Below are 11,554 nucleotides of genomic sequence, written 5' to 3'. Positions count from 1 at the left end.
AAAGTTATGACGCGCCCAATCGAAGCCGAAGATTACTGGAATGGACCAGGTTTGTAGATTGTCATGTAGTTGTACGAATTTTGGATAGATTTGGGCAAGATCCTCTCGATTTGATTGAAGTGAAACGTTTAATTTCATGATGGAAAGAGAATTGAAACAGAAACGGCAAGTTGATGTTGATTCTCCGGCGATTTCTTCTTCCGGACATCTTCGAGATCGGAGATCACAGCCTTCTCCGCCGGCTAGATCAGCTGAAGATTCTCCGCTGTCAACCATGTCGCCTCTGTCATCTCTCAGTCATGGATTTTCTCCAGAAAGGGATGAAGTAGAGCCAGAGTCAGAAGCAGGAGTAGAAGCTTCGCAGGGATCGCCTCCTTTATATCCGTTGCCGGATTTGTCGGCAGTTAGGGTGACGTCGCCGGCGCCTGTGCCGACGGTGAACCGGTACGTCCGAGACGAGACTATGTCAATTAAGAAAACGGATCACGGCGCCAAAGACGGATACGTTGGAAGGCCAGTGGAGGAAGCTCAAACAGGCGGTGGCGGCCAAGGGAGGCGGTGGAGGCCATCCGTGGGGAGCGTTAGGAGGACGGACAAAGAAGGTTCGATGAAGAAGATAGCGTTAGGGTTTAGGATATTCGAATTGCTCTTCTGTTTGGTATCGTTGTCTGTGATGGCCACTGATAAGCGCCAGGGATGGGCTCTCGACTCATTCTATCGTTACAAGGAGTTCCGGTGATTCTCTCTTTTCTCCGGCCACCGTTAAACCTATTTCAATCACATTTCCATATTACAACCAGATGTTTCCCGATGAAAACCATCTCTGATAACCATGGCGGATCTGCAGGTACTCCATGGCAGTGAATGTGGTCGGATTTGCATACGCTGTGCTACAAGGATTTGATCTGGCATATCAATTGGCCACCGGAAATCATTACAACAGACGCCATACTCTCCGGTACTACTTTGATTTCGCCATGGATCAGGCAAGTGTTCGGATTTGATCCCCTTTTTTGTGAATAAACCCCTTCAATTCAAGTTTACTTGGTTGAGCAGCAATCGTTGGAGTGATTAGAATTCAAAATCCTTTGTCCTTTTGATAGAAAATTGTGTTGCTTACCAATTGCATATGCACTTAGCTTAGCTTAGGAGTAAACATTTGATTAATAATACATAATACAAGCTCCTAGATTCACATATGCATAATCTCATTGTACAGTGAATCAATTAAATTGTTGTAAACAAGCCATTTTCACCTTAATTCCAAAGATCAGTTCAGTCGTTTGAAGCAAAGCAAAACCCATATTTTCGCATTCATGGTTCTTTGAGTGAATGGTTCATCATTGTGGGTTATTTTACTTTGGGCAAAATGCATCAAAGTTTAATGAAGTTTGCTTAAGTTTCTATTTAGACTTTAGTGTAACTATAATTTTTTCTTAACGAGTGTAACAAATGTCCAATTCTTCTTATTTGCACTCATTTTTACCCAATAAACGAATTTTGGTCTGACATTCTTTTATGTATTTCAATATAACTTGACAAGTTGGCATTCTCGTCATCGATAATTACAAGATCTATCCGTTGTCGCTTAGAATAGGTACAGAATAGGAAAAATTGTTCGAATCAAACCATTGCCATCTAATTGTTAAAATCATAAACCACAATGACCAAAATATGGGGTTTACCCGTAAATTTGATTTGAGTTTCTACGATGGTTATATTCCATGTTTTCTCTTAATTCTAGACTTCAACTTTATCAGCATTTTGAGGTAATGAGTTCAGTTTCATGAACGACTACTCAAGAACTACCATTGTAGTTCCACCATTCAATGTTTCTGAGGTGTGCATTGCCTGAACTATGTTTCTGAGGTGTTTCTAAACGGCATACATATTACCTTACCCGGACCCCACCTTTGGGTGGGAGGTTAGTTTTATTTTGTTTTGGTGTTAGCTTTGCATACATCTTACGTTACCTAGAACCCATCTTCGGGGGGATATACTTGTTAGACCAACTTCAGTGACCGTGAGTTTATAGTTAGACTTAGGCCCAAGGCCTTGTATTTTATCATTGTATTTGTTACTAGGTATAGCCCATTACTTTGTATATATATTTGCTAAATGAATACAGATCAACTCATGGGAAAATAAACACTATTATGGTATCAGAGTGTACTAACAAACCTCCCTTCTTTCTCTCCTAGTTTCAAAATTCGAATTTTGAAACCCCTCTTCGCCTCCCTTCGGCAGCCAACTTTCGGCAGCCTGTGCTCTCCAGCGACCTTCCTACTCTCCTTTTCTTCTTCACTCCTCATTCCTCTGCTATGTCGACTTCCGGTACAACCCAAAACCAAACCAGTTCTACCGAAAAACCTTTCGGTATTACGAATATTAAGGCATACATACCATTAACTCTTGAYCTCACAGAGTTGAATTACGATGCCTGGCGGATTCTCTTTGAAACTCATTGTTTCAGCTTCGGCGTTCTCAGTCACATTCGTGACCCTCCCCCCACTACCCCRGATAATGACTGGCGTCGCCTCGACTCCTTAGTCACTCTCTGGATCTATGGCACCATCAGTAAGCAACTGCTCACCATGGTGATCAAAGGAGACTCTACCGCTCGAACTATCTGGCGGTCCCTGGAAAATCTATTCCGCGATAACAAAGACGCACGGGCCATGCAACTCGACACCGATCWCCGCAACATTGTTATTGGTGATCTCTCAGTCACCGACTATTGTCAGAAAATCAAAAACATTTATGACCTCCTCTCAAACATTGAGCAACCCGTACCGGACCGCAACCTTGTCATGTATCTCGTTAACGGTTTAAACGAGAAATACGACCACATTGCCACGGTTATCCGTCATCAGAAACCCCTTCCCACATTCTTGGAAGCTCGATCGATGTTGCTTTTGGAAGAGTCTCGGCTTGCCCGTTTTCGCCCAATCCCTGTTCCTCCTCCAGCTAATCCTACCCCAAGCACCGTTCTCTACTCTTCCGAGTCTTCTCAGCGGGGAAACAATACCACACGTGGTGGCCGGCAGCAGTCAAACCGCAACAGTCGCGGTGGACGTGGCAGCCGTGGTGGCAGATCCGGCAACCATCAGCAGCGGCAGCAGCCACAATGGGGTCCTCCACCGCCGTGGGCCACCTATCCATGGGCTCCTCCCCCTTGGTGGCCACAAAATCCAGCGGCATGGCCTCAACCGAAGCAAGCAGCCACCATCTCTCAACAACAAGGGYAGCAGCCGGCTCTTCTTGCCACGCCATCCGAGTGGGCTTGGCCCACCCCTGATTCTGCCATGCCAACACAGCTTCCACAAGCTTTCGCTACGATGAACTTAAATGAACCGAACGATGGTGACTGGTTCATGGACACCGGGGCCTCATCACATCTCGCGGCGGATACAGGTAGCCTTACTTCCATTTCTAATAAAAACATTAACTCATGTATCATGGTTGGTGACGGGAACTCCATTCCCGTGGTCAATTCGGGCACTGCTCACATACCTTCCTACATCCGTCCATTACATCTTAACCATGTTCTTGTCACTCCCAAGATAATTAAAAACCTAATTTCTGTCCGTCGGTTCACCCGGGACAACAAATGTTCCATTGAATTTGATCCTTGTGGCTTTTCTGTGAAGGATCTCAAGACCAAGCACCTGCTCCTCCGATGTGACAGCACCGGTGACTTRTATCCCGTCCACAAGATCTCTAYACCACCCGTTGCACTTCTCACTTCCTCTCCGGACACGTGGCATCAACGTCTCGGTCATCCCGGACCGGAAGTTTTGCGTCTTTTAAATTCTAGTGGTTTTATAAATTGTAATCATGTCAAGTTAACTATGTGCCATGCATGTCAACTTGGCAAGAATTCGTGTCTTCCGTTTTCCAATTCAAAAACTATTGTTAATTCCATGTTTGATTTAGTGCATTCGGACTTGTGGACATCTCCTATTCCAAGTGTCTCTGGTTTTAAATACTATCTTGTTTCTAGACCACTATACGCATTATCTTTGGGTTTATCCTTTAAAACGAAAAACCGACGCAATTTCAAAAATAATACAATTTCGTGTAATGGTAAAAACCCAATTTAACAAGACCATCAAAGCCTTCCAATGTGATCATGGAGGTGAATTTGACAACTCCGTTGTTCAAACTCTCTTCCAATCACACGGCATCCAACTTCGTTTCTCGTGTCCGAAAACTTCCCAACAAAATGGTAAATCCGAAAGAATGATTCGAACAATAAATAACTTTGTTCGCACTCTCTTATTTCAAGCCCACCGGTTTTTGTGTTTTCTTGGGAGAAAATCTCATTTCTTGGTCATCGAAACGGCAACGCACTGTTTCTCATTCTAGCGCGGAAGCCGAATACAGAGGAGTAGCCAACACCGTTGCCGAAACTTCTTGGATACGCAATCTTCTTACGGAACTACATGTCCACGTGCCATATGCGACGATTATTTATTGCGACAATGTGAGTGCCACCTACTTGGCACACAATCCAGTTCAACATCAACGGACTAAACATGTTGAACTTGACATCCATTTTGTACGAGAAAAAGTTGCCGTCGGTCAAGTGAAAGTCCTTCATGTTCCATCTCGGTATCAGTACGCGGATATCTTTACGAAARGCTTACCGACTTCGCTCTTCATAGATTTTMGAAACAGTTTGAGTGTTCATTACAACCAYGCTCAAACTGTGGGGGGATGTTAGACCAACTTCAGTGACCGTGAGTTTATAGTTAGACTTAGGCCCAAGGCCTTGTATTTTATCATTGTATTTGTTACTGGGTATAGCCCATTACTTTGTATATATATTTGCTAAATGAATACAGATCAATTCATGGGAAAATAAACACTATTAATACTGTGTTCGTTTGGTTTTAGTTCTAAACTCCATGTGAAAATTGGTAAAACTTCAGATGCTGACATACCTTCTAATATCATCGGGATCATCGGCCGCCACCAGAGTGGATGACTGGAAGTCAAACTGGGGTGCAGACAAATTCCCGGAGTTGGCTACTGCTTCTGTCGGTTTGGGTTTCGTGGCTTTCGTCGCCTTCGCCTTCAGCTCTGTCATCTCAGGTTATTTGCTTTACGCTTCAACATCTTCTTGATTCTCGATTATTACTCCTTAAATTTTGTGATATATGATCTTTACAAGAGCTGTAAAAACCATTGTAAGCAACAATATGTTCTTGTTTCATGTACATAGATTTGTATGATGCCACTAAATAGGCTTTTATGGTGTTCTTGAGGTCGACCTCGAATCCTAGACTATGGATTGTTAAATGAATATTTATATAAGCGTGATGCACACGGCACATCTATGGATAGACGATAGAAGTTTTAAGTCATGGTTTAATCACCTTTTTTTCTTCGTCCAATAGTTGTGCTTTCTGTATCTTTAACTTTTTTCTTGAAAGTCTGATGTTCTTTCTCTTAAACCAGAGGTAAGGTTAGTGTTATGGGTGCTAAAAAACCCGACCAACCCAACCCGAAAAACCCAAAAAATTCAATCCAAGGTAACCTGACACATAGTTGGTACTGAACTGGCCCAAACCGCATCTATTGGGTTGGAGTTGGGTCAGGGACGTATTTTTTCCTTTACGACGTAACCATGAAATGGTGGCAAAAGTCACCGTATGCCCCTATGTAGGTCCCCTTGTGATTATAAGCAAATGGTGTGTTATTTGTTCATCGTGTAGCTTCAAATTCTTAGACGGAAGTCTTATTAAGAAATAGTTTGACCCGCACTTGATTTGATTTTAGCAAATTTTAGTACTTGTAGAACTCCATCAGATTACTCTTTACAAAGGCCCTTTAGGTGAGAAGGGAAGTCCCAACATATATTGAAGAGAAATGGTCTAAGTCTAGCCCAACGTACGTGTCTCCTGTACCATCTTCGTAAGGGAGCATTCTTTAGCAAATGAAGATGCTTTTATTCATATTCAACGTACATAGCATACCACTTACAACTCTTAAGAAACAGTAGCTACACGTTTAGTGAAAGCCCGATCTTATAGGCATATACCACATATTATTCATAGGGTTTGGGTTCTTGTGAGACCAATGAGACCAGCTGTGAAGACACAAAAACACTCTGAACCTTTACAACAAACATTGTGAAGGTACCAAAACGAAACTTGCCGGTGTTTTTTCTCTGAAGGTTCTGCATTTTTTTGTACATTCACAATGTTCGTTTGTGAGGTTCAGTTTTATTTTGTGGTCTCATTACACAGACCGGTCTCATACACTACAACAAAATTGATTTTATAGGACGCCTAAAATGTAGAAGTGTCCTAAAAAAAACTTTATCGGACTTAAGTTTATAGGACCAAACCAAAAAACATCATATCTAAAAGGGTTACAATAAATTTATAAGACGCTTGTAGGCGTTTTAACAAGTTTTTAGGATACTCTTAAAATGAAGTGGTTGTATTAACTATTTTATACGACACTATTTGAAAAAGTGCTCTGTAAAGACAAATATCCTATAAAAAGATGGGTTTACAGGACACGTCTCAAAAGTGTCTAAAATAGCATAAGATGTTTTATTTTACAAGCGTCCTAAAAAGCTTGTTAAAACGCCTAAAAACGTCCTATAAACCTATTATAACGATTTTAGATATGACACTTTATAGTTTGGTCCTATAAACCTAAGTCCTATAAAACCATTTTGCTGTAGTGGCGTGATCCCATGTCTAGATGCATAATCTCCATGCTTATTCCATTTATAATTACTTACTTCTCTAATCAATTTAGCCATTGTCTTCACTCTTTGCCATCTAAGCACCAACAATAGTAATCAGACCTTGAGATTGCCATTAGTTCTTCAGGACTCATCCTCTCAAGCTCCCCTTGCCTCCATGAACCAAAGTTGTTCTTGTTTTGAGAGTCGGTAGCGAGAGGATAGTCCTCGTAGTTCTGATGAGCTTGGGATCGCATTCTTCTGTAAAGTCTCATCGTTGCAACACAATCATCATACGGATCTTGTATCCCGTTTTGAATCTCGTAGCTGTAAAAGAAGAGATTTGTTGTTAAGCTATGGATCTTTGTCAAAACTTAGCGTACGCGTGCTCAAAAAAAAGTTTGAAAGCAAGTCAAATTGGACCGTTTTTGACGATTTGAGTGGTCTGGTCTAGTTTGTAGTTTGAATGTTTTTATGAGCGGTTTGGGCTGAACCGGCCGCCAATATACACACGTGTATATTTAGTTTTCATGTTATAGGCTCAACTTTTATGGCCCAGTTAAAAGAAGTCCGTCCATGACATGAAGTTTTTAGAGATAGATGTTTCTTTTATAATTTGGTATAATGCTTTTTTAATAATGTTATATCGGTTGAAATTCTATTTTTTTAGTTTAAATCCCATAGTAGGCTCAAACCGCCTAAACCGGTCAGACTAGACCTCTATTTATAGTCTAGTTTGACCGGTTTGGTCATTTGCAGCCAAACCGTTCGGTTCAGAAAATTTACTAAAACGCCATTTTAATTTGGTGTGTGGGTCGGGGGGTTAAACCGCCCAAACCCGACCACGAACACCTCTATTTTTTTTAGCATATTTGTCTTCTCTATTTATTTTTCTATTCGTAGTGTTGTTTCTACTCGTATCTAACTTTTTAATGTTTAGCGTATTTGTTTTTCTCCTTTCTCACACTTCGCACTCGTCGGGATCTTTAGGGAAAGAACAGTTTTACTCTTTAGGGCAGGGATCATTTTTGCGTATATCTGACACCCCACCTCCTGTTGTGATTTACTAGGCTCGTTTTGTTTGGTTTATTAAAATCTTTTAAAGGCTATTACCCGAGGTACGATTTCGTAAGGTGCTTGAGTGAGTTGCTGAGCTTGCTAGTCTTCATTAAGGGTGGATATTTTGCTGTATCCCTGTAAAATAATGAAGTTAGTTAAAGCTAATTTCTTGACCTTGCCGGAATATAAATAACGACGTTTTTCTGGCGGATTTCCGGTGGCACTCATCGGAGGTTGATTTTTTTGTTGTCCGCCGGAAATATCCAGTTTTCTAGCAGTGACTCCAACTGTCTCAAAATAAGTCTCCATTTTTTAAAGCAAGTGTCAAATTTTTAATTCCAACCTTACTATGAGATGGAGAATTTATTACTCGTTCTGTTATTTAAGGGTGAAATTGTCATTTAGTTAATTAAAAAGTTTCATAGGAACAAGTCCATTTAGGAACCTTAAATATTTTAGAAACCCGAGAACAATATACTTTATATGTATTCATGATATTATTCATCATGAATGCTTACAAAAATAATGGTTCCCGGTTTCTTAAATGAACCTCCCTCAAGGGTAATAATTACAAATTTCTAAAATTGTACGTCTTTTCACTGTAGACATTTATTTTGGGACAAAAGGAGTAATTAAATTATATATCCGTTGATGATATTAAGGTACTTGCCTTATTTTCACAAGAGGATACTCTAGTTCCAAGCATTTCATCTCATGATCCAAACCATGGCCTATAAGAATCCTCGCTCTCTCGCCTCTCGGGCGGATCTTCCATATCGGTTCCCCATTGCATAAGAAATCTTGGATTTTTCTTTGAACCTGTCTCACTGGCATTGCATCCCGGAGGTATTCGGGTCGAATGCCAGTTGTTTCGTACCTGGGAATTTTTTCCGGGCTTGCTTATATAACGCTATATGAAGGGAGTTTCTTGAGGAAACTTGTTGTGTATGTATATATACTCGGGTTCAGGGGAAAACCACAACAAATGAAAACTGATGATCATTCTAATAACTATTCATTTGAGTCTATATATATATTTAGTTGCACCCATGCTTACGGGTCCTCAAACGAATACAAATCATTTGACCCCAAGTCCCCTTTTTGTCCCATCAATCAAGTCCTGACATATGATTACTTTATTTAAGGGAAATTCAGTAAATAGTTAATTTCCCCGTTCAAATTCACTTTTTAACCACTTTTTTAGTTGAATTCTCATTTTAGCTAAAAGACATTTGCGTAAACTCGATTTTCAGATTAAAAAAAGAGAGAATAAATTCTTTACGCAAATTTGCATAAAGATTTAGATTTTTGTGTAAGGATCCCATTTGCATAAAGATCTTCCTTTCTTTTTTTATAATCTCAAAACAGGTTTTATGCAACAGACTCGGGCTAAAATGGGAATTTGGTTCCAAAAATGCTAAAAAAGTGAAGTTGGTTGTAGGGAGCGGCTATTTTGGTCAATTTCCCTTATTCTCACTCTTCAGTAGAGTGATGAGATGTCGAGTGTTTGATTGATGGACAGGGAGGTGACATGTGATTTGTACTCCTTGAAACCTATAGGAAAAGATGCGTACCTGTAGTTTGTAACAGGAAGTTGTGGCTTGACATAGGAATGAAATAGTATGTTCTCATATTCGTCGATGATGCATACTCGTGCACAAAGATCCAACGAACCATCGCTACCACCACCAACCATTTTGCCGGCAAGCGCAACTGCTCGTGTTTTCCCATCATCGATTCTCAGGTCGTCTTGAATGCCTAAGTTAGCAAATTGATGCAGAACACCCTGGAATGTAGATGGATGTAAATTGTATGTGTATAGATCTAACACTAGGGATAATGTGAGCCCAACATGTTTTCGTGAGACTTATGAGACCACAAAATAACACTAAATCTTCACAACTAAACATTGTGAAGGACCAAAAAAATATTGAACCTTCACAACAAAAATACTATAAAGGTACCTTCACAATGTTTTTGTTGTGAATGTCCAATGTGTTTTTGTACCTTCACAACTGGTTTTACGGGTCTAATGAAAACAAGTTTGTCTCACGAGAACCCTACCCGTAGATCCAAAGACAAATGTTTTTAAGTTTTGAGGAAATAATGTCTTACGTTACTTCCGCGCACTAGTTGACATCCATCTTGGTGAACTCTAAGAGCGTTTGGGCTACCAACGATAGATAGGCAAATGGTACATCCACGATCTCTAAACACCCTTTCACATTCGGCCTTTGGCAATGGTCCTGAGGAATCGATGAAGTAATTATTTCAAAACATTCATTTTGGTATCTCATGTATGATATGTCAAACATTTAGATCAAAATATGTTAACCATATTAAGAATTGGATCAAAGTACATTGCATTTTCAAGCAATTTTATCTAATCCAAACACACATATTTATAGAGGGTGGTTCAAATGAGAATAATAACCGAATAAGAACACTAAAACGGCCAATCACGTGCAAAGCCACATGTGATTTTACACCACAGTCAACACAAGGGTGCGACTTTGGCTGCGACTTTTAGTGTAAAATCATACGTGATTCGACAGTTTTCTTATCTCTTATTTGAATACAGTTCTTGTATGAACATGACTCTCTCTCTTTCTATATATATATACACACACACATACACAAAGTAATACGGGGAGCAGGTTCAATTGCAATTGTGAACCGCGGGACAAAGGAAAGCGCGCAACATGCAGACTTTCACATGATATTCATCAAGAATATTGAATGGTGTAACATTCATCCCGAATGTTGTAGAACATTCATGCTCATTGTTCATGATGAACTGGAACAAGTAGAGACACGTGTATGCTCTCCTTTGTCCCTTAGTTCATAATCAGAAATTGGTTTGCTATTGAATTTTCCTATATCTCTCTCTCTCACACACACACACACACATATATAGGGTTTCGATGAGAATACGAGTTACTGTGAGAAGGGTAAAAATGGATCTTCACCCTTGGATCAGTTCTAATTGAAAAGAACCACTAGATCAGTTCCCTTATAAAACGTAATTCTTGAGTTGTTTTGAGATTAAAAGTGATTAAGGCTCCAAACCCTTCTTATACTTCTCACTTTAACTTCTATTGTCACACGATTCTTCATATATATATATATACATATATATATGTATAATATGTGTATATATATAGGGTTGGGTTCACGTGAGGGACCAAACTGTTTTCGGAAACCCGTGAGACAACATTTTTACATTTGAAACTTCACAACAAAACACTGTGAAGGTAAAAAAAATCTGAATCTTCACAACAAAAACACCGTCACACCACTTTTTTTACACTTGAAACCTAATAGCAAAACACTGTGAAAAAAATGGTCTCACGGGTCTCACTAAAACATTCTGGTCTCCCAAATCTCTCTCTCTCTCTCTCTCTCTATATATATATATATATAGGAGCGATCAAATGCAAACCACTTAATTTGTACAAACCATGCAAACTTCATTCAACCAATCATAATTTTTCATTTTGTTTATTTTTTTGTAATTATGAAAGGTTGATTAATTATTTTTATTGTGGAGAGTGTTAATCATAGATATTATCATCTTCATTATTTTAATTTTACAAAAATACATGAAACAGTTTCATTAATTTTAGAGATTTACATGAAACAGTTTCATTAAGTATTATATGAAACAATTTCACAACCATATATGAAACAAATTTATCAAAAAAAGTATTATATGAAACAATTTCACAAGATTAAACAATTTCATGAAAAAAATTCATAAGATTAAACAATGAAATCGACGGATGAAGGTGG

General features: G+C 39.4%; 2 protein-coding genes across 3 annotated transcripts in view; one reads left to right on the top strand and one right to left on the bottom strand.

Moving 5' to 3' along the window:
- Window positions 1–5,369, top strand: LOC112515055 (CASP-like protein 4A1). 2 transcript variants are annotated; one of them, XM_025121667.1, is made up of 4 exons: window positions 24–49; window positions 161–735; window positions 848–986; window positions 4,935–5,369. In XM_025121667.1, the coding sequence occupies exons 1-4, from the start codon at window positions 41–43 to the stop codon at window positions 5,127–5,129; spliced, it is 918 nt and encodes a 305-aa protein (XP_024977435.1). In that variant the 5' UTR covers window positions 24–40; the 3' UTR covers window positions 5,130–5,369. The 2 variants fall into 2 exon arrangements, with proteins under 2 accessions (XP_024977434.1, XP_024977435.1); XM_025121666.1 differs by having other exon boundaries at window positions 1–735.
- Window positions 5,370–6,425: 1,056 nt separating this feature from the next.
- The window catches only part of LOC112515626 (RNA exonuclease 4-like), a 5,489-nt gene continuing 360 nt past the window's right edge, over window positions 6,426–11,554 (bottom strand). Inside the window, exons 2-6 of the mRNA XM_025122531.1 lie at window positions 9,878–10,008; window positions 9,337–9,548; window positions 8,433–8,639; window positions 7,817–7,897; window positions 6,426–7,030 (exon numbers count right to left, since the gene is read on the bottom strand). Of these exons, the coding sequence (XP_024978299.1) occupies window positions 6,787–7,030; window positions 7,817–7,897; window positions 8,433–8,639; window positions 9,337–9,548; window positions 9,878–10,008 (875 nt within the window). The 3' untranslated portion in view covers window positions 6,426–6,786. The remainder of the gene's footprint in view (window positions 7,031–7,816; window positions 7,898–8,432; window positions 8,640–9,336; window positions 9,549–9,877; window positions 10,009–11,554) is intronic.

The sequence above is a fragment of the Cynara cardunculus genome (genome assembly GCF_001531365.2).
Source record: "Cynara cardunculus var. scolymus isolate 2C chromosome LG 7, CcrdV1, whole genome shotgun sequence".
Classification (NCBI taxonomy): domain Eukaryota; kingdom Viridiplantae; phylum Streptophyta; class Magnoliopsida; order Asterales; family Asteraceae; genus Cynara; species Cynara cardunculus.
The sequence above is the reverse complement of the archived record's forward strand: the minus strand, read 5'-3'. Positions and strand labels throughout refer to the sequence as shown.

Excerpts from the sequence above, each read along its gene's own strand:
- LOC112515055 (XM_025121666.1), top strand. The coding sequence starts at position 137 with ATGATGGAAAGAGAATTGAAACAGAAACGGCAAGTTGATGTTGATTCT. Across the intron at positions 736-847 it reads TATCGTTACAAGGAGTTCCG|GTACTCCATGGCAGTGAATG; the intron begins GTGATTCTCTCT and ends GCGGATCTGCAG. Across the intron at positions 987-4,934 it reads TTGATTTCGCCATGGATCAG|ATGCTGACATACCTTCTAAT; the intron begins GCAAGTGTTCGG and ends GTAAAACTTCAG.